Raw genomic sequence first — 25,069 nt, 5'->3', positions numbered from 1 at the left:
TAACTTCTCAAATGGCAACAAAATTACGATGCAAAATTAAAAAGTAAATCAGAATGTTTAAAATCCAATACATAAAAGACTTCGTGTACTTTCAATTTAAACTTTGAAAGATTCATGAAAAACGAATACAGAGAAAAAATTTCGACATACATACATATAGCGAAAAGTCTTTACTGTAAATGAAAATCGCAGATAGTTTAAAAACGATGCCCTCTGACCCATAGCCCCGTTTATTATCAAAGGCTGCTACGGTCAACGTAATCTGGTCCTGGTCCACTATTTAGCTCGAACTTTTTTGCCAAATGAATTAAACTACGCCAACTAAAAGTTACATTTGTCCACGCATCGTTGCCGGCAGTCTGGACGCAGCATATAACCGCAAAACGCAAGCAATGCTTTTTTAAAACTGACTTTGTGGAGGCTACATACCTGTAACGGTGGCATGAAGTTTTCGAACCATCATAGCCTTTTATAAGTTTTCGTAATTGCGATGTGTGGAATTCCTTTTAAATATTCGTCATGATATACCTCTGCAGTTTGCAGAAATTCCTCAGACTTTTATTCGATAACGAACTTTGAATTAAAACTTTGCTCGGTTGGTAGAGTTTGAGGTACCACTTACCAAACATTCATTCCTTATAGACCTAAAGACTTTACCTAGCACTACTGTCGTGTTCCGTTATGGGTGAGTGATCCAGTGTAATTCCTGGTACATGGATCATGACATCTTATTTTCCATGGTTAGTTATGAAACGCAAAGATAATTAAATATTCTACAATATTTAAGAGTGGTGGTGACCTCTCCCTACCAGGTGCCATGTTTTTATTCCGCCTGCTTATAGTAAATACATTTAAAATAATCTATTTGACTCTCAGTGTGCCGATTTATTTTAAATGTTTGAACTAAACTCAGTAACTGATTGAGCTAACATTGTTAGTTCATGCTAGCGATACTAACATTATTATTGTAACTATACCAATCAAAATTGTGGCGCAATGTATAAGATAATAGAACAAAATTATTACGAAAACTATGAACTCAAAAGTCATTTTCAGCTGCCATTTTACTAAGTTAAATTAAATTTAATGTTACTAGCGGTTCGAGAGCTTGTCTGTCAAGTTTTGTGATAAAGGTAAGCGTACGATCAAATGGACCATCTGATGGTAAGTGGTCACCACGGCCCATAGACTATAGCGCTGTAAGAAATATCAAACATCGCCAATGTGCTACCAACCTTGGATAAGATGTTAAATCCCTTGTGCCTGTAGTTACACTGGCTCACTCAACCTTCGAATCGGAACAACAATATTGGGTACTGTTGCGTGGCCTTAGAATATCTGATGAGTGGGTGGTATCTACCCAGACGGGCCTGGCACAAAGCCTTTTGAAGTGCCACTACATAATCGTATTTAATGTAACGCTACCCCCGTAAAATATAGATTCTACCGAAACTACCAAGAAACTCAGTAGGTTCTCCAACATTGTACAAATCTATGTCAATCAAATACATTTAAATAAATAAATAAATAAATAAATATTGGACAACATCACATACATTACTCTGATCCCAATGTAAGTAGCTAAAGCACTTGTGTTATGGAAAATCAGAAGTAACGACGGTACCACATACACCCAGACCCAAGACAACATAGAAAATTAATGAACTTTTTCTACATTGACTCGGCCGGGAATCGAACCCGGGACCTCAGAGTAGCGTACCCATGAAAACCGGTGTACACACTACCCGACCACGGAGGTCGTCATATTTAAATTTATATAATAAAGCATATCGTCAAAGTAATGCTATCTCGTCTAAATTCATCTGTTTGCACTTATTACTAATAATATCCTTCTTCTTACTAACTTTTCTCTAATTATAAATATGAAAAACTGCATTGATTTGGATGAAATTTGCAAAATTTTTCATTTCTTCATATCCTTGATTTAACACATACGATAACATTCTACCTTGTCACACGCGGGCAAATCTTGGTTGGAATCTAGTGAATAAATAGTTCTAATTCTAGTAGTAAGTTCTAATTTCATCTTCAAAGCGTATAATATACTCGTTCACAATAGTCTCCTCGAATGATGGTTACAGTACACTGTTAATTCGGCTAGCTCCGGTGTGGTTAGGTGAATTTAGATAACAATCGCTTCACATCAAAAGCTATGATAATTCGCTCAATTTGTATATTAAGTCTACGTAAAAAATTTTGCCTTTAAAAATTCGTACCTACTTATAATATTCATACGAATTTACCAATTTGTAACCTTTAAGGTGAATTAGTTTTGGCTTAGCATTGATGATGATGAGCCGAGATGGCCCAGTGGTTAGAACGCGTGCATCTTAACCGATGATTGCGGGTTCAAACCCAGACGCGTACCACTGTATTTTCATGTGCTTAATTTGTGTTTATATCATATATATATATGTTCATATCGTGCTCGTGAGGAAACCTGCATCTGTCTAATTGGAGCATTGGAGCAGCGTGACTCCAAACCTTCTCCTCAAAGGGAGAGGAGGCCTTAGCCCAGCAGTGGGAAATTTACAGACTGTTAATGTTAAGCGTTGATATGCAGTCATGATATATAGGATTCCAAATACGAATATATATTTGAAACGACCTGGAGATCGTTTCGTTAACAAATTATTACTTTTATAATATCCTTTAACACATAAATGTCTCTTAAAGTTAATTCACTAAAATTATACACTAATTTTCATTTCAGGATATTAAATGTCTGGAAGGAATGGCTAATTAGCCATAAGACCGCCTCTTGCATATAACAATAATTTGTTCCAAGCATTTTCCTGTTAAAGTTAAATATATAAAATAACTTTGTAAATAATTAACATATATTTTTAATTCTTAGATAATTTCGAAACGGTCCTTGTCAACATATTACCATTTGAAGCGAGATAGATCTTCTAAATAGATCAATTATAATCATCATGAGTACATTGTCTATCAGAGTAATCTCCTTAGGCCCATAGTCGCATAGTCACCTATTATTGGTTAATTAACATAGATAAATATTTAAAAGCTCTCAAGACGATTTACCGTAGTAATATATGCCACGATTTCACGATAAAAACAAAATGCTTTTAAGACTTTAAGGGAAATTGAAAATAATATTTGAATTTGGAATATGCAAATATCTTAACAAAAAAGGCACGTTCGGAGTTATACTTATTCGTAGTATAACTCCGAACGTTCATAGTAATTTGATACTTGTCTTTAATACCTTACATATACTATCAATATGAACAATATGACAAATTAACATACCTAATTTAGTAATACGTCATTTATAACTTCAAAAATATAATTGATTGAAATTTGTTTGATCATGTAACTGGGACCTTAGCTCGAACTTATGACATATGAATAATTTTTGATCCAATTACTATAAAATTAGATGTATATGAAGGTAATAAATTGACTAATTAAGTATACGTTACACTTGTTCGAAGCCAAGGTTTACTAAATATGATAAATCTAATAAAGACTCTAGAGTGTCTCTAGAGGTGCTACAAATGTTGTCACGATATGATATCATTCAAGTATGAGAAATTACTCTTATCTCGATGTTTAATGGGTTGAGTGTTACCCACTTATCTTGTACTGACCGCATCACTTGTGTCGTCTATAAGTGCAGGGATGCTGCCAAACGATGAGCCGAAATAGTCCGTTAAGTATCGCCCATGTAATAAATATTAGTTGAATTAAATGGATTAAATACGTTAAGCGGATTAAAATTCAGTGATATTTTGACTATTTCATCGATTGTACTTTATTATTTTGGGAATGAATTCATATGATCATTAAAAGTATTTAAGTTGTTTAAGATTTTAAAATAACAATTATCCACATACGTCCGTCTCTTTTCATGTAATAATTTTATAACTATAAGAGAGCGAGAAGAAAGATATCCCACATAAAAAATGTAGAAGAAGCAAATATTAGCTTCCTTCATTTCTAATCCGCTTTCGCTAACATTTTGGGCTACACCCATTGAAATGTATATGTATATTCCGTGACTCCATCTACAGAATGTCTCAATCAATCGCTTCAATGTTCTACGTCGTTTATTTATATAGCCATTGTCTCTCTGATTGGGATGCCTAGTCAAATTCAAATAGGTTCGTTTTCTTTGTTAGAAAATCGATCTTTTTGATTGGAGCTTAGGCGTTTTCGTGAAAGAATTCGGTTGTTTTCTAAAGGAATTCTGATGAAAGTTTCAGATACCTGAAAAATACACTCGATTTTGTGATTTACGTATAGATAACAAAGGTAAGTCTTTTGATAAATTTTGTAGCTCTGATACGGTATTGTTTAGGGAATTTACTGATTTATCATAAGTGAATTTTGGTACTCCGGTCACGGGATAAATTAGGCCACTGTCGGCTAATTGGACATTTTAGGAGCTTGCTGATTGCTCCAGTTTAAAAGTTCGAGTTAAGTGCTGTTTTTATAAAATATTGCGAGTTTCTGATTGAAACATTGGAGTCATTCTTACTTGATTCAACGTTGAGAGGAGAACGTTAGAGTTGAACATCTTTACTAATATTATAAATATGAAACTATCTCTGTCTGATACTCTTTCAAGGATAAATCATGGAACCGAATTTGATGAAATTTGGTATGGAGCTAGTTTGAAACACAAGGAAGGACATGGACTGATTTTTTAAGACGACCAACTCCTAAAACGACAGCGAAGCTGCGGACGACAACTAGTATAAATAAGAAAGTTTGAAAGATACAAACGCCTTGAACGTTTTGTTGAAAAGACAATTAGAAACCGAGGTTTCAGCTACAATAAATAAATATGGATTTATTCACCCTCCGAAATGATTCTCTGAAGTGGAATAAGCTTGGAAATTCCATTAATTTAACCAAAGATATATATTAATAATACGATATTTAATTAAAATTTCATACATTAATTTCGTTTCGAATCTAGCATAAAGCCTCGTAAAAGGGCGAATTCGTGAATGAGGTCTAACCTTTCGAATAACCTTAATGTATAGATTTACTACTGTAACTATATCTATGTCTGAATTAAGTATTAAGTTATTCTTCTTTTAATTCCGAAATGGTAAAGTTTATTGGACAAAGGTATGAAATAAAATTGATTTATTTTAACATTCATTGATAATAAATTATTGGTTACGTAATTTTTTACTTATGGCAATGAATAGTCGTGAAAGATTAATTAATAAAATATTTTAATACGTCTCAATGAACTGTCACAGATTAAAATTGAAGTTTCTCAACCGCATATATATTTTTTTTTATCTCATGATATACGTAAACACAAAAAATCATAGAATAACATTCTCGACTCAAAAGGTATTTAAATACGTTTATATCTTTGGACAGTATGACATTCTGATTATCTTAATTAAAACTATTAAATGTGAACAAAAATTAAAAAGCAATTTCAGGAAGTTTTGTACAAAATAATTTCTTAATCTATAAAGCGAAAGCATTAATATTAGATTAAGCTATACTCAATGTTATACCAATGCCTTGCCAAATGACCAAAAAAGAACCTTCTTTTTAAGGCTCTTTTTATCTCCGGAGATATCTTCAGTTATTTTTTATCTTTTGACCACCGTCACTCGTTAAAGCTTTGACACTTCATTAATCAAAACTCCTCCCATCTATTTTTCTTCTTTAAGAATTTACGTTTAACTGTTTAATTCAGGGAAGCCTTATCGGCATTCTCAATGTCCTTTACGACCTCAATTGTTACGAATACGAATCTGTTTTAACAAAAACTTTCTATGAAAAGAGACAATTTTATTATTTTGAATGAACTTTTGACTTTTGATAGTTCTGTATATTATCGATAAATCAATTGTTTTTGTTCAAACTATCAATGTAATTAATGTGAAATATAGATATTTTTTTTATCTAGAGACACAGACATAGATGTCATATTTGTTTGATTAACAATTTTTAATGGTGATATAGAAATAAAAATTAAAAAAAAATTATATAAGCTAACCGATGAGAAACATGACAATGACAATGCTGAAGCATTGTCGTGTAACAGTGTAGCAAATCTTGAATAAATAAGTCACGCACACTTAGGGGAACTCATAGATAGTCCCTCTAACATTTTGCACTGTTGAATTATTGATGTAAGTATCTTACCTAAAGCGAATCCATCCTTAGCCCATTGCACCTGACCGGCTAAATTCGCCACGGCACATTCTAATACCGCTTCCGAACCTTCTTGAACTCGAAGGCTTTTCGGTAGTACTCGAAAATATTGCTGTTGAAAGCAGTTGATTGTTGCGAGTGCTGGAACAAAAAACAAAAGAACAAATAAAATAAAATGTATTTATTTTATTACAGTTTTAACGTAGTTTAATAAAAATAAAGGAAAATATAATGAATATAATCAAATCAAGATAATATTTTTAAATAAATATTAAAATCACAAGATCATGAAATAGTTTCTTAAAATAATTATCGTTCAAGACATAATAAAACATAAGAATTAAAGATAAGAACGGTAGCTTAAATTAATTTTTATTACGTAAGAAAAACTAGCGCGGAATAGTGGCAATAATCTTTAGATCGCTATGTTGAGACTTCGAAGCAAAAAATGACTCAGACTTCCTGACACCGAAGGAAGTAACCAGACAAGATATTAATAAATCTTAATGATAAGTTCAACGACAGTCATTATAGCTACACAATAAAGTACCACAAGATATAATATACCCAAGCTTAAGAGCAATGGAGCTATTTAGATATTAATATGGCATTTAAAATAAAATTAAAACCGACATAAATGCTAAAGTAACTCCAGTTTGTTTGCCACCTCACTACAAAATAACCACTGAACCGAAATTAATGAAATTGAACATAGAGGTAGTCTAGCATCCGAGTGTGGATATAGGTGTATTAATTACGGGATTTACTGGAAAATGAATATAGAAATGCAAATGAGGGAAAAAGCATTGAAAGAAAAACCAATAAATGTAATTGTTAGTTATTTTATCGATGAAGATTTTTTTATATCAATGTCGACGTTCGTTTATTGTAAAGTGGTATTGAATTTATTCAAAGGTTTCTAATAATAAAAAGGTTTTAACCTATTAATAGCTAACGAACTCCAAGCAGATGTTCTACAAAGGCGTAGAGATAATGAGTTTATGGTGAACAATTGAAAATCTGCCCTCAGGGACCGATCGGCATATATTCAACATAGATTAGATTGAGAGGCAGGAAATTTTCGTTTTCAACGAAATGACATTATTATTTCTCGTGACGAAAAATTAGATGAGAAGTGAAAATAATTGATCAATTTTCCTCCAAAAATATCGAAAGAATATAACACAATGGATATCTTTATCTAAATATAGTAATCAAGAGAGATTTTTGTGTTTAATTGGATTCGTGAATACAATACTGTTTGTATAATTCCTTACAGTATAATTGTATGGATCGATCATCCTTTGTATCTCAGAAGGACTCAAATATTATTATTTTTAATTGAGACCCTGAGCTTTTTACACAACCTCAACTGAGACCGCAGAGTTTTAATGTTGGTTTATAATTCATTTCGTAATCAGCAGTGAAAGAAAACGTCGTGGTTAAACCAACATCTATACTAATCTATATTTCTATTATAATATTATAAATGAGAATGTAAATCTGTCTGTCTCTGAAATTCGAATGAAATTTGAAAAAATTTGTTTCGATCAAAACTGCTCAGAAGCGTCTATTTTAATTATTCTATGTTTATCTACAATTTATTTTTCTATTTTTGAATCGTCTGTGTATAAATTAGCATTGTTGTCTATGTATGATTTGTTTTTTTTTTTTATGATATAGTGATGGACGCACAAATGGGTCATCTGATGGGTAAGTCCGAACCGCCCGTAGACATTGGCGATGTTAGAAATGTAAACCATTCCTACCATCGTCAATGTATCATCAACCTTGGGAACTATGATCTTATATCCCTTGTGGCTGTAGTGACAATAGCACACACGCCGTTGGAACTGGACCACAAAAATACTGTTTGGCGGTTTAATATCTGATGAGCGGGTGGTACCTACTTAGGTAGGCTTGCACAAAGCCCTACATCAAGTGTAGAGAATATGGTGTTATTATTTCTTTTAGTAAGAAATATTTAAAAAAAATCGTTTCGTTCCTAACATAATTCCATGCATATTTATATGAGCGTTGGTTACGTGTGCCTCTCACGTTTTCTTTTGAGAGCTCTTAGCTTACATGAGGGGTCGTACGTTCTGCATAGTCTTGTTTTATGTAACATAGCTACACTTTTCTTTATTTAATTTGGGGTGAAGTATATTTTTGATAAAATATAACGTACTATTGAAACTTTGCATTTTTCCATGCTCAAAATATGTTTGTTATTTGTATCAATTAGTTTTGGTCACATCTCTAAATGATATCACTTTAATAAATATATATGTAGTTTATTAATGTAACATAGATTTAACAAACATTATTTTAATAATGCTTTATTAAAAATATCGTCAAAAGAATGATGCAAAAGATAGGAAAGGGATTTTAAAGAGAAAGAAAAAAATACAATTTCAAAATACGGAAGAAATGAAAGCACTGACAAAGTTGTATTTGTGAATAGAAATTTTAAAGAAAAAGTAAGATATCCTTATCAAAGCGAGTAAGACAAAAGGCACCATAAGGGAGCGAACGAGACAAAAAGCGTGATTTCTCGAAGGAGAGACAAAGAACACTTCATCGGCTAATACGATACGAGCAAGTGGGCGCCGAGTGTTCTTATAAGGCGACGCGACAAACTCTACAGAGGTGAACGCTCCTGGCGGTTTTTGTGGCACAAATCAGAAGATTTAAAAAAAAAAACAGATTTCCATTTTCAAAAGCAGTTCAAACAGATTAGATAAGTTTATCGCGGTTTAAATTGAGGTGACAAACCTACTGATTTGATGTAATAGCTTCAGCTTGTGGTTTTTCGTTTTGTGGCGAAAGAAAATTTAAGGACGCCACAAAAGATATTCATAGATTGCCGAATACGAGAAAATTTGATTCCAGACCCGGAAGTTTTCTAGAAGATATTTGTATCCTTTTATTTTGTGATGGAAATCTTTAACCCTTTTTATTTTATGATCAAAAATCAATCAAAATCAAAATATACTTTATTCGAGTAGGCTTGAATTGTTTGAATCGTATTTAGCAAACTACCACCGGTTCGGTATGTAGATTCTACCGAGAAGAACCGGCAAGAAACTCATTAGTTACTCTTTTTCAACATTTGAAATTACAGTCATGTTAGTTGACTAGTGTAACTTCCAAATGGCGTTATTTTATATATTTGTGCAGCAAAATCGTTTTAATATTTATCGAATACAGCCTACGGATTAATTAAAACGTGACATTCAATGTTTCTTATAATAAAATATACATGCAAAATAAAAAAAAAAAACTTCATTTAAGTAGAGTCTGAGGCACTTTTGAATCATTTTACAAGATTCAATTCAATCGTGAATCAGGAATGTCGGTAGAATACATGGAACCGACAAGAACTCAATAGTTACTTTTTTCACAAATCACATACAATTAACTGCCGATATCCTGCATGAAAGTCAACGAACAACTCGGAGCTCTCTATTATTGAACAGAAATGTTACTTTGACGACCAGTAGTAACAGGGTCAATAATAATAATGTGGTAATAACAGCCTAAGAAGCTCCCTAAGGCTGGTTACGAGATAACAGCATGATAGCCTAATTTTCCCAAATAGCCGACCAATTTATCGCTAGTTTGGTTCTATTACGTTGAAATATAAAAAGTAGCCCCTGAATGTATTCTTAATGGTATATATGACATTTTGTTTCTTCATACATATGTAAATAGTCGTACGTGCAATCCTGATCTCTTGGGCTATTGCTATCCCAAATCCTAGCACAAGTTTTTGGTTTAATTTGTAACTTTAAAATGGATCAGGGCGCATTTTCATTGGTCGATAAGGCCCGCATTCGGGGTGCGGGAGATTTCTGTAACGCATGCCATAGGGCCCGCAAAGAGTTTATCGTTTTCACTGGTCGTCAGAGTCCGCATACGGGGTGCGGGTGATTTCTATAACGCATATATAAATATCAATATATGAATGCGGATATCACCCGCACACGTTTAATCGACCGAGTTATCGACCAGTGGATTTCATTGGTTGTTAGCTCGCATGCGGGTACTCCCCGCAATCGGGCTAACTACCGACTTATCGACCAATGAAAATGCGCCTTCATAGATTACAAAAAAAATATCTGAAAATATTTCTGGATAAAACTTTGAAACAATTTAGTTCCAATATTGCTATAAACGTTAAACGACGTATCGGTTAAACTAAAACGTAATTCATATGTAAATTTGATTATTAAATAACGCAAATTACATTCTTATGGATCACACTAATTGGTACTAAAAATTCTTTAGACTTCTTAAGAGAAGTCAACCATTATTATTTATTTAGTAATATTTTACTTTTTAATAGTATAACCAAGTTTTATCCTCATTAAACAGTATAGATGGAAAATAAATGACGTAATTGTTGTATTAATTAAAATAAGATGAAATGTTAACTATCATTCGAAAGATCTCGTGGAATGAATTCGAAACTAACTACAGTAGAGCTATTCTGAAAGAAGAAACTCGAAACTCACCGTTGAAGACTAGCGTATAGCGTCAGAATATGATCAGCTACATTGACTGCAATGAAAATGGCGTATCACCGTAAGTCAGCTGTCAATATTTCACGAGTGAGTTGATTGAGAAACGAAGTGAACTCTTACAGAATCGCACAGATGAATACTATTATTAAATGTCAGAAATTTATATACAATATTGACTTTAATAATTGTATAAAAAGGTTACACACATCAATACAGCGTACCAGCGTATGTTGGATTTCAACAATTCACGAGTGAGATACAAAGTTAGTTCAGATACGGCTGTTCATAGATCTGTACAACAGAAAATGATATAATATATTAAAAAGAAAGTGCATGGATAACATGCGATACCAGATTGAATCGAATTGGTTTAATCTTAAGCTGGTTTCTTTGTTTTAATAACAGTAGAATTGCATATTCGCAAATAAACCTTTAGCTGGTATCTCTATCTGCAACTTCTGCTCATAAATATAGCATTATAAACTTATAGACGGACCAAATCATTATTTAAATTGCCAATGCACTACCAATCATAAAATTATAATGACTACGTCAGTCTTCCAAAAGGCACATAAATTATTGCTTTATTTAGCAATTAGCTTAGATAGATTCCCATAGCACTTAAAATGTATGCACCATATTATTTTTTTATATACAAACTAAGACCTCCTTGAAAATAATTTGGGCTTATTTGAAGATACTGATTAAATGCGTGTTGGTTGACTAAAATTCACACATTCTAACCACTGGACCATTTCAACTCTTAAAATATACGCTCAAAAAAGTCATCACCATCTCGAGAGAACGAACAACACTTAAATTCTTTCTTATAGATGAAGGCAAACTCTCGTAACAGATATAACATCATATAACATTTTATTATACTCTGTTCAGTATTATAAACACAGACAGAAAAGCATTGGTCCTTTTTTAACTAACCAGTTCTGACATAACATAAATATAGCTGTCTCTTTTTTTCATTTTCGTATAGAAAGAATTGCTTTATTTCTATCAACTAACGTTTGAACGGTTGAGTAATATAATATCTCCTATGTTATGTTTGTATTACACCTCTGGTAGATTCATAAGCCGCTGTCGCTTATGAATTAAGGCATATGTAAAGCATAGTTTACACTGTCAGCCTTAAGCACAGGACTCACATGCGAGCACGCTTAAATTAACTAGTCTGTTTGTTATTTCAATTGTCACTTGTGTCTACTAGCTTTTACACGCAACTTCGTGTTTGTCGACGTGTCTGTATACGTGTTTGTTTTGAGGTGTGATTTTTTTCTAAATACTTCAAAGGTTTCTTTAGCTACAAAAATAAACATATTTAAGAAATGTTTTTTTTTTGTTATAATCATTGTTAGGTTTTATTTATATGGATATATAATAAATAGATGAGATTTTAGTGACCTTTGTTGGAAACGCGTATCACTTCCAGTCGTATGAGTGTGTGGCTGACCACAGCCAAATTCCTGAGAATTAGGGATGCCAAACATTGCTACGTAAATCAATATTAATAAATACGGAAACGCTTTTTGTGTTATATCTAACTGAAAGTATTACTTAATCAATTTACATTACATTTATTATATTTACGTGTTATTTTTTTGGTATATTTTAATATCAAGTACGAATTTTGAAAATATAAAGTCGAAATTTGAATATTAAACTGCGGTCTTAAAACGTTTCTATGAGTAACGTTACTAACGGGAAAAGGTTAAAACCATTCGATTTTTTTAAATTTAAAATACCCAAATTTTATTGTTAAATAAGTAAGAAAAAAATCTCTTTTAAAAAACCTTTATAAAAAGAAATGTACAAGCAAACCGTAACATTCTAAATTTAAAATTCCCACATTTCCCTCACCCTGTACCCCAGTACCCCGCCCTAACCAGTATCGATCTGATCCCAACACTAGCCAGCAAAATTCCTAATAACTTACCATTTAAGCTGAAGCGACCGCGTCGTTCTAAATTCAAAAGCAATAAGTGGTCGTAGCGATTCTAGCCATCGACGCTACACATCACTATATAAGCTTGAAACATTGAATTATAGACTCTAATTGTAAAACATTAGAGTTGAAATTATTATTTTTGGAATTATTGTAATTGTCAAGTTCCTTGATAATGATGAGTTTCTGGTTTTCATAATGAGTGGTATGTCGATAATCTCGTTATAAGAATGGAATGCATTGGGTGTTTTTCGTGTCAATCTTGTTGGTGGAAATTGTTAGGTTATTTATAATGTATACGAGCTGGATGTTTTAAATTTATATCATTACTGTGGCAATCACGTCGAGTTAATACTACCATTTTGTAATATTGAGTAACAATATTTTCTATTATCGAGTTCCATTGCGACTGTGAGGTTGGAGTAATTACAGGATGTGGCATCAGGTGTTGGTTGCCAATTTATTGGCAACGTCAGTTACCAATTATCCGGACAAATAATGATTGATCATAAATAATGAGATTAAATGGTACATCTGCTATTAAAATATTATATAAGTATAATAGCTTTATTCAAAAAGGAGACTTTCTCAGAAGTTTTGAATCGACATTTTACAAGATAATTTTTTTATATTTTTTTATATAGGTAGGATGGGCTATTGGGCCACCCGATGTTTAGTGCGCCAATGTCTTGGCGTTGTGAAACGTCAACCATTCCTCACGTCACCAATGCGCCACCAACCTTGGAGACTACTATGTTATGTCCCTTGTGCCTGTAGTTACACTGGCTTCCTCACCATTTAAATCAGAACACAACAACACTAAATATTGCTGTTTAGCGGTGGAATTTATAATGAGTGGTACATAGTACCCAAACGAGGTTGCAAAGAGCCCTACCACCAAGTCTGAAGTATATTTATCATTGGTTTCTATTATATTGTTATATTTTCAGGTACGGCGAGAGCAGTTTTATAATGCATGAATTTTGTCAGATATTTCGAATACAGACTAATAGGTTTTACTAATAAATTGAAGCCTGCTTAACTTGCCCCCCTTTCCCCCTCCCTTATTATCTATGATATTAAGGAGGTACAAATGTCAAGCTCATGCGCAATGATGTTTAACAGATCATATACATCTTAATTTTTATCATCTTTTAAATGAAAACGGACATTAGTATCGTTTTCCTCTGCGTTATATTTAAAAGATACGCATAACAGTCTAGTTTAGTATACTGAGAAACAAAATAAACGCAGATGGCACGCTTATAATAATAAACTTAACCCATACAAAATGTTTGGTATTACACAATATTACTTCTAAGCGGTTTTGCCGATCACAAGTGATATGATCGTACTTATGTGTTTAGAGACCCAACATGATTCAGTCGCTGGGAAATGAGAATTTTGACTGAAAAGTCGGTATTCGAGTCTATAGTTTCTTTGTCACCAAAGCGCATTCTTTGTCACCAAGGTTGTTGAAATAACCTCAAACCTTAGACTATTTAAATACGTACTTCAAACTAATTAAAACAAAAGTGCCAACTTTATTATTTTGGTGTGACGCTACGCTTAACACTCGCCCAACGTCGTACTATTTTACTAGTGCGCGTAGAAGTATAAATTACAACTGCTCAGGGTATTTAATATACGTTATGTACTTCTATTGTACTTAACTAAGGCTGCAGATAGTAAGATCCTGGGTTGAAATTCGAGGACTAATAAAAAGTATTTCAGCTATTCCATCGAAGAAATTCCAGCAATGAGTCTGATGGTTCGAAGTGTGTACGCTTCCGTGCCTTAGATAGCAAGTTAAAACGCTGGTCCTACGCCTGGACTATTTTAGGTTTTCCAGCCGTGTTTAATTTTCCATCGCATCGGTTTATAAGAGTAGGAGGACAGTGGGTGCAACTGTGTTTGCTTACTATAATATGTCCTGTGTATTTGGATCGTCTCCAGAGACAAGGCTGCCGTGTCTAAAACCAGTCAGGAGGTTCTCATCGTCATCATCGGCACATTTTAAATACTTATCTGATCACAGATATAAGGGACATATCTCAGTTTACAAGTTTTGTGGCGGATTGGCGATAAATTTCTTAGGCCACACAGTAACAGTCTGTAAATTTCCCACTGCTTGGCTAACGCCCCTTCTCACTTGAGGTGACGGTATGGAGCGTAATCCATCACGCTGCTCCAATGGTGGTGAATACACATGTGACAGAATCTCGTTGAAATTAAACACATGCAGATTTCCTCGCGATGTTTTCCCTCAACGCCGAGCACGAGATGAATTATGAACATAAATTAAGCACATGAAAATTCAATGGTGCTTGCCTGGGTTTGGACCCGCAATCATCGGTTAACTAGGCCACTAGGCTCTACAATATCTTACGTCGCCAATGACTATTGGCAGTGGTTTAACAGTCAACCATTTATCAATTATCCATACCACCGATATCAGCTATAATATATATATATATATATATATATATATATATATATATATATATATTGGGAATATCCTCCAATCAGCTTTCAAGTTTCAGAACCAATTATCGTACAGTACATAAAAACTTTATATATTAGGCGCGAAACTTAAGATTTCGCTCGACTCGAGAAAAATGAATTGATCTTTAGAAAATACGAGAGGTCGAGATGACGTCGTAAACTTTACTTTCGGAAAGAAAAAGTCGGCAAAACATCGGATGTAAGTTGATAACTGTTTGCGTTGCTGTACGAGATTCGTGTCGTTATGATTCACGGAATTTATTTTGAAATATTAATGAGATAAAAAAAACTGAATTCATTTGTTAGCTATTCTACAGGTAGTCGAGGCCAGTTGCTATCAGTTACTACCTAATATGATATATAGAAATAAATATAAACAGGTATTATATGTATAGACTAGCTGTGCTCGCTTCTTCGTGCGCGTTTGAATTTAACAAAAAAGTTACTGTTCAAATCGCAGATTTTACTTATTATTATGTTAACTTATTAGACAGCTTTTGTAATATTAAGTCTTTGTTGGAGGAACCCGACGTGACGGCGGCGCGAGGGATGCGCTCGGTTCTGGAATTTGCAGAGTGACTTTATTATTATTTTATATATAAATCTAAAATAAAAATAGCCTAAGTTACTGCTTATTACATCAGCTTTCTACCGGTGAAAGGCCCGTCAAAATCGGTCCAGGCGTTTCACAGATTAACCGGAACAAATAGAATGATAGACAAAAAATATAAAGAAAGTTATTTTTCAAGCGTTTAGTAAAAAGCGGTTATTTTAATATTACAAACAGACACTTAAATGATATTATATATAATGATATAGACATACTAAATAATCAATCAAATTGTTATAATGACTTTCTCTTCTTTAGAGGTAGTTCGTAGTTACGTAACACTTAATATATAAACCATAATATATGTATACTTATACTATTAAACATATATCTCGAAGTCTTACTTATTAATAGTATATTTACAATTTAAAACGTTGACCAAATTCGATCTTATAAAAAAATATTTCTTTATTTGCGGCCTTTATAAAGTGAATTATCCCGTAAATATCCCACCGCTGTGCAAAATCCTTCCGTCTTAATCATGACGCTGCTATGAAGGATACAGGTTACTTGGATGTTAGAGAAAACGGAATCACCATTGTCCGCTGATATAAAAAACTTAAACACATTTCAAATGTTAATAAGACGTGTCGTATAAGAAAAGTCGTATGGGTTCAATGGACACGGTAACAGGAATATAGCGAGCGACGCAACTTTTTCAGTATTTAGTCTCGTCGGAGTTTTTTTAAGTCAATTAAGTTGACATCGCTGATATTGATTAGGAAAGGTTAAGCGTGAAATTGAAATCGGGTTACGGTTCCGTACATTTTTCAATTAAAATTTGATTTATATTTTATATGATAAATTTAATGGCCGTGTACAACTTTTGTTGTCCTCATTCATCGTAGGATTTACTAGTTTTAACAATTGTGTTCGAAAGCGATTCTGATCGCGGTTATTTAAATGTAAATGGATACCTGCACTAACAAAACGTTAAAATATATCGCTAAATGTTATATCTCTAATTCGTTCTATCTCTTTCGTTTTAGTAATTTTTTTTGGTATATTTTGATAACTCTCTACACATAGTATATTTATTATCGAGTTAGCTACGACGGTTCAGCGGCTAGAATACGTGAACCTTAACCGAAGATTGCGGTTACAAATCTCACCAAATTTTCACCTCAAAATCTCGTTAAAAAAAACAATTCAAAATATCTCGTTATTTTTGACTAAAGTGTTTTTTTGTATATTTTTTAATTATTGCAATACTACACGAACTTGATGAAAACGTTACAATACTTGTTTTCTTAAACATTTATTTCATTTTATCTTTGTCACGAGTACCTAAGCTTTTATTTTTATTAAATAAAATTGATTGTTATATATTTATATCGACATAAACGATTACATAACTCGGAATTTTAAACGTAGCTTTACATTATATCGACACCGTAATATGACGATTCAAAGGTGCTTTTATGAGCTTCTTTGATTTTATTTCGAAGTTCAACATCGATTTTCTGTTATAACAACAATCAAATTACTGAGATCTTCTCGATTCTTCTAAACAGTGTAATCCGAACCGATGGTAGATTTAAATTTAATTTATCTGATCTAGTTTAATAAAATACCAATATATATTCTTGGTTAATATTATAAATACATACTTGTAGTTCTTACATCATGACGGCGCCCCCCTAGATTATATATAAATGCAAAAGTCTGTATGTCTGTGTTCTCGAAATACCATACTAATCGTTATATAGTTTTCTGTTTTCTGTTTTCTGTTTTCTGTTTTCTGTTTTCTGTTTTCTGTTTTCTGTTTTCTGTTCTGTTCTTGTTTTTAAGAAGATCAATTCTATATTATAAATAAGATCCTATGTATCTTAATTTATTTTAAGTTAACAAGTTTTGTATCTAAGTCAATTACGTTATTAAAATATAACAAAAATTATTAAGCCGATGGAATCAGCTTAGTAATAGTAGGTAATAAGTCCATCACCATTATATAAGATATATGACATTTTAATAATATCAAATTGTAATAAAAACGTTTATAACATTACGGAACCCTAACGATATTAAAAAGTAATGAGATAGACATCTAAGTTTTCGACCTCATATTTGAAGTTGAGATTCGTTCGCCGAAATCCGAGTTCGATGGAATATCTGTATTTATGTAATCTTAGAATCTTTATTTATTATATAGGTACACTTACAAGATAAATATTAAACAAACATTATTATGTTAAGGGAAATACACTAACTGACTGCATATCAATGTCAAGCGTACACAATGTTCAATGTATTTTGAAAAAAATATGTTTGAGTTTAAGATTTGACTATACCACGCTACTCGAATCCGGGTTGGACACACGTGTTAGAATCTCACACATCACATACATCCAAGAAGATTTTACTAACCGGTGAGCAAGAAATTAATCAATAGTACAAATAAGCGCTCACGTTAGCTTCACGTTTTCTGACCATTGGGCCATAACGTCAAGACCGCTTCTCGGTTTTGCGTGAGATAGCCCATTATTTGAGAAAGGTTAGACTACTATCACTCCATCGACTACTAAAATTGTAAAGCTGAAAATTATCCTCATTTATTGTGGAAAACAATGCCATTCGCAAATCGCAATTACTGCATTTGTTTAACGCTAAGGTGCAATCGCTTGTAATGTATTATGTAACAGATCAAATTTAAGAATTACCTGTAATGATACAATTTGTAACATTACATCAGTGAGACAGAATAAGCAAGGAAAAGATTTACAATGTAAAAACAACTGAGTCGAATTCAGGGGAATGATCAAAATTGAATCTTAGACTGTAACATTACAGGGGAAGGCTCGTCAGCCAGTGACGCAGTACTGTAACGTAATGCTCAAAATCGAATAGTTGATTTTTACACACACGAATAATTTTCAGTCAGTTAGGCAGTACTGTATAGTAAATTTCAAAAACAAACCATAGTTACATTACAGGCGATCCCAGTGAAAGATCACGCTTTTATAGCCCGACTATTGAGAATTTTAAAAGTCTATCAATAACATTACGATATAATCTAAGTAGTGAATTTTTTTTTAGCTACAACCGTATAAAACAGCTAGTCAATAATAACGCGTAGACGTTATTCCTCATTGAGTTCTTTTCAGTAGATGTTATTGTATTGGAAAAATAAATCTACCGAATTACATGACATAATAAACTTCTTTACCAATTTAATTGGATTTCTTCAAGCCGTTAGAGTGCGGTTGAAGGACAAACACCCAAACAGGCATAACATCAGGGTCTTACTTAAAATTGAACTCTATACCTTTATCGAAATGTTTTATATTCGTTTGGTATTTTATTTAGATGTATATCTTTTAAGTTTTATGATGTTTTTTGGAATTCTTTAGAATGTCATGGAGTTTTATTTCAATTCTATATACATTAACACACGAACAGTTTTTCTTAATTTTCTTTAATATTTACCGACTGAAACATACAATATTCTTATTATGACTAATTATATTATTTGTTTATACATATTATTGTCAATTTTACGTGCTTACAGTGAGCTTAGTCACAACAAATTAACAATTAACAATTTTCTTGGTGGTAGGGCTTTGTGCAAGCCCGTCTGGGTAGGTACCACCCACTCATCAGATATTCTACCGCCAAATAACAGTACACTATATTGTTGTGTTCCGGTTAGAAGGGTGAGTGAGCCAGTGTAATCACAGGCACAAGGGACATAACATCTTAGTTCCCAAGGTTGGTGGCGCATAGGTGATGTAAGGAATGGTTAATATTTCTTATAGCGCCTTTGTCTATGGGCGGTGGTGACCACTTACCATCAGGTGGCCCATATGCTCGTCCGCCAACAAATGCCATAAAAAAAAAAAAATTTCGTAGAGACTCTTACGATAGTTTTCTCAAATTAAATCAATTTATTTTATTCAATTATAGGCATACTTATTGATTGTCAAAATAATAATTGAATGATTAATATTTCTTACGGCGCTATTGTCTATGGGCGGTAATGACCACTTACCATTAGGTGGCCCATGTGCTCTTCGGTCTTATCCATAAAATTAAAAATTATATAATAATAAACTAACACATATCCGAAAAAGATAATACCCTGACCTCAGAAGAGCCCGCGAAAGAAACAGAGGGATTGTGTTAATTTATGATTATTTACATACATTCAAATCCAAAAAGAAATAACCTGGAACTTATTGTTTCATTTCCAAGATGTGCTATTAACCATGAACTCACTAATTGTATAATAACCTTTTGCGACTAAGCGTTACTTTTAAATTTGGCAACAAAGGTAAGGAACGCTATCTTAGACCCTGTTGTAAAATCGTATTAATTGCTCCACAAGAGTTACTGATTCTATTTAGTCGAGTAATAGGAGTAATAAATGTATGTTTGTACCAATGTCATAACACATTAGCAGCCTGTAAATTTCCCACTGCTGGGCCTACTCTCCCTTTGAGGAGAAGGTTTGGAGCATATTTCACCACGCTGCTCCAATGCGGGTTGGTGGAATACACATGTGGCAGAATTTCGTTGAAATTAGACGCATGCAGGTTTCGTCAAATTAAGCACATGAAAATTCAGTGGTTCCTGCCTGGACTTGAACCCGAAATCATCAGTTAAGATGCACGCGTTCTAACCTAACTAAAATATCTCTCCGTGCACACGTGTCGTTACAGAGGTAATAGTTTAATATTCTGTAAATAGCCCTTTTCTTTTGTTTTTTATAAGATAAATAGCATACGAGCTGGAAGCTAATCTGATGAAAAGTGACTATCACAGCCATAGACAGTAACACCGGGGCTGACAAGTGTATTGCCTCCATCCTTTAAGGTTTGACTAGGCTTCTGCAGATTATTAAAAAAGTCAGATGGAAACAGATAGACAGACAAATTTCTCATGTAAAGAGAGTAACTTATGCTGGGAAGTAGAGACAACTCGAAGGAGAATAGAACCTACCACCCACACTTAGACTTGCTATATTATTTAATCTACCATTGAGATATGGCCACCTTAAATAACAACTTCAAAAGCAATTGATTTGTTAAGATATGGTAACATATTACATATCATTTGAATACATATAGTACATATACATTATCTTCCTTACTTTGGTACAGAATCGGTAAAAAAAATATCATTTTCATCGTAAACAGTTCGACGTTCATTTATTTTTAAAAGGGTTCGTTAATGAGACAATCTACAGAGAAAAATAAACGTTCATTCATTTCAGAATGATGAATGAGGGTTCGGGAGTGATATCGTTCTTTTACTCAGTATATTGTGTTATATTTTACAACGAAGTATATATCTCATTGCTGGACGTAACATCTTATTTTAAGAAGATGGCTCAGAGTGACAGCGCCTGTTTGTTTGTTTGTGTGTGTGAGAGAGATAGAGAGTGTGTGTGTGTGTGTGCGCGCGAGCGTCCTTAAAAATTATGCAATTTTTTCACAGGATATAATCGACAAAGGTAATTTTTTGGCTCGAAAAGAAGCTTTGGAGCTGATACCACAAAGTTGTTTTAATGTGTTTACACGGCTTACTATACAATGTTCTATTCTAAAGTCGCATTTGGTAATTCAGTAGTGCAAGCTGTGATCTTCGTTTTAAATTCCTTTAGCTCTATCCACTGTGCAATTCGTTCGATATATTTAATTTATTTAAGGTATATATTTTCAGGGAAGTTACATGTGCCGGCATTTATACAACAAATACAACAGTCGAATTAAAACTTGGTAAAATAATTGATTTACATTTGTAATTAAATGGACGTGATAATGAAGCAATTAACAACATAATTAAACGTTCATTCATTGAATGATGAACGTGAGAGGTCAGGAATGATAATGTTTCGTTCATTTTTATTTTAATACTACGGATTCACTTGAAGGCGTTAATTTTAAAATAACTTGTTAACATCAACAAAGTAAGTGATAGTAACTTCTATTGAATGTCCTAGACGTCAATATTAATGACAATATATATTTATTTTAAATCGTATATATGAAAAATAGTATTTTACACGGTGGTGCCACCAACCAATTATACATTTTACTGCCTGCTCTTTCATTAACTACTGGCACAGGGGCCATAACAACTCAATTCCCCAAGGTTGTTGATGCATTGGCGTAAGTAATAGTTTCATGTCTATGGACATTGGTGACCACTTACCATCAGATTCAGATCAGACGAAGAGAAGAAAAGATTACTGAACTGTTTTGTGTGTTGCCTATTTAATATACATAATTACTAATGATAAGATTAACACTCTATAAACTGTACATTTATGTATAAGAAAAAAACAAACGGAAGATGTCGTGCGACCATCGGTTGAAACGAAGTTACTTTCGTTATTTATTTTTATATTGAAATCAAATAACAACGTTTGGGAATAATGAGAGATGGCAAAGTGGTTAGAACGCGTGCATCTTAACTGCTGATTGCGGGTTCAAACCCAGGAAAGCACCACTGAATATTCATGTGCTTATAATTCATCTCGTGCTCGGCGGTGAAGGTTAACATCGTGAGGAAACCTGCATGTGTCTAATTTCAACGAAATTCCGCCGCATTAGAGTAGCGTAGTGGAATATTCTCCAAAACCTTTTCAAAGGGAGAGGAGGCCTTAGCCCAGCAGTGGGAAATTTACAGGCTGTTAATATATGTATGAGAATAATTAAACGGCAAGAAATAAAATTCTTATTCAAATTCATTGTAAATTTAAAAAATCTCAAAAAATTATGTTACGTAATAGAAAAAAACTCTCTGTCTCTTTTTTCATACGGAAAAAGAAAGAGACAGTAAGATCGCCTGTACATAAAGGTCTTTCCATACGCGACGATTTCTGCCAGTTCACTACAATATCGTTCTAATAAATGTTAAAAAACTTAGAAATTATAAAAACAGCACCTAATATTATTGTATTAAAAGGATAATAGATTAATATAACAGAAAATTAATGACCTATTTCAATCAATGCGAGATAAAGTGATTCGAGAGTCAAAATCACTTGCGTGGGTGGTGAGATAAAACAAACGAAATCGACACAAACCAACACAGGATTGACGTGCCTTTATCTGCCTTTAAAGGGTCAGAAGTTTAAATCTTAACTGTCAACTTGTAACCGCATTTAATATTGAAATGTACTGATATCGATAGGGGAATTTAAAATGGCTATATTGATATTATATAAGAGTCGAGATGGCCCAGTGGTTAGAACGCGTGCATCTTAACCGATGATTTCGGGTTCAAACCCAGGCAGGCACCACTTTTTCATGTGCTTAATTTGTGTTTATAATTCATCTCGTGCTCGGCGGTGAACGAAAACATCGTGAGGAAACCTGCATGTGTCTAATTTCAACGAGATTCTGCCACATGTGTATTCCGCCAACCCGCATTGGAGCAGCGTGGTGGAATATGCTCCAAACCTTCTCCTCAAAGGGAGAGGAGGCCTTTATCCCAGCAGTGGGACGTTTACGGGCTGCTAATGCTAACAAAATATTTACTCATCTTCTAAGAAAAAAAATCATTTAAAGTATTTTCTTTATATGCACAAATGATATACATATAATAAAATTGGAGTGTCTGTTTGTAATATTATAATAACCCATTTTTACTAAATATTTATGTATGTATACACGGTACATATATCAAAATAACATTTTTTTAAATTTTTGTCTGTCTGTCTGTCTGCTTGTTCCGGCTAATCTCTGGAATGTAATAAGGAGTAATTTAGGCTATTTTATTTTAGAATTATGTATAGTAATATTGAGTTTGTGTTTGAAAATTTTAATCTAAATTACGGATTTATTAAATCAATATTAACTTATTTTGAAAATAAAAATATAAAAATTAAATTTTTGCAGATTTTGAAAATTTTGAGTAGAAAATACATCTTTGGGAGTATGTGTGGAGTGCATTAATACGGGAATTAGTGGATGACTGATGAAAATCCGGCGTAACGGGTTCCGCGGGATTTATTTAAGTATGATTGAATGCTTCCCTGTATAATCTTTTTGTTGATTTACTTATCTTTTCAATTTTATATATTAACAATAGAACACGTTGATATTCGTGGACGAGAGATCTAGTCGTTTTGAGTGAAAAAATAATACACTAGGTGGTAGGGCTTTATGCAAGCCCATCTGGATAGGTACCACCCACTCATCAGATATTCTACCGCCACAAAACAGCTCTCAGTATTGTTGTATTCCAGCTTGAAGGGTGAGTGAGCCAGTGTAACTACAGGCACAAGGGACATAACATCTTAGTTCCCAAGGTTCGCCACCAACCTTGGTGATGTAAGGAATAGTTGATATTTCTTACAGCGCCTTTAAACATATATATATACAATTCACTACAAGAGTAGATGAAAAACTTCATCAGAAAATTGACGCGAGATTATCAATTGATGGTGAATCCCTTGCTACCACTCAGTCTTATATCGTCAATGGTAACAGTTACGGTATCATGTCTCACTCACTCTTCACATAGTAACTCATAAATAACCACCAAACCCAGACTGGCTTTCTTTTTTTTATTAGTATGGTAAACTTGTAGTTTGTCCATCTGAATGGTCACCACCCCTATATACATTGGTTCTGTAAGAAATATCAGCCATTCCCTAAATCAATGTGTTACCGAGATTGGGAACTAAGATTCACACACTGTTTAAACCGGAACACAAGAAAACTAAGCATTGCGGTTTGACATAAGAATATTCGATAGATACCTACTCAGATGGGCTTTCACAAAGCTGTACCACGAATTGTAAAGCTTTATTAATAAGGTTACGTTTTATATTTTAAAAACCATCGTTTCATAGTGATTGAAATCAGAGCTATTAGCACAATACAAGCCCAAACAGTCACAAAGCATAAAACCATACAATATGAACACTCAGAAATATTCACCAATATACTTTGTCTTAGAAAGCGTACCTAGATTTAAAATAAAAAAATATTAAAAAACAACGTTCATTATAATAAAACATTTTATATAAGGCGAGGTGCTTGAAAGTTTAAAAAAAAAAACATATTTACGAAAGAATGGCGAGCTTTTGTTTCGAATTTGCACTCGAATGCATTGGTAATAACTTTAAAAGCTCGCTCCTACCCCCGGCTTTAAGATCTCGACCACTTGACTACAACAATTGTCGTGTTGTGTTTTAATCGTTCATGATTTTTTAATTAAGGGTTTGTGTTCAAAATAAATATTTGCGAAACACTCGTCTGTAACAATGTTTTTAATTCATAAATAATTGTATAGGGTTTAATTTATAAGTGGTATATGTTTAATATGCGACTTCGTCTATAC

At 33.2% G+C, this 25,069-nt stretch overlaps 1 protein-coding gene across 1 annotated transcript in view; it reads right to left on the bottom strand.

Moving 5' to 3' along the window:
* The window catches only part of LOC125073941 (nephrin), a 238,009-nt gene that overhangs the window by 195,137 nt on the left and 17,803 nt on the right, over nt 1-25,069 (bottom strand). The window contains exon 3 of the mRNA XM_047685061.1: nt 6,169-6,318. Within this exon, the coding sequence (XP_047541017.1) occupies nt 6,169-6,318 (150 nt within the window). The remainder of the gene's footprint in view (nt 1-6,168; nt 6,319-25,069) is intronic.

The sequence above is a fragment of the Vanessa atalanta genome, chromosome 26, assembly GCF_905147765.1.
Source record: "Vanessa atalanta chromosome 26, ilVanAtal1.2, whole genome shotgun sequence".
Taxonomy (NCBI): Eukaryota; Metazoa; Arthropoda; class Insecta; order Lepidoptera; family Nymphalidae; genus Vanessa; species Vanessa atalanta.
This window is presented reverse-complemented; position numbering and strand designations above follow the sequence as displayed.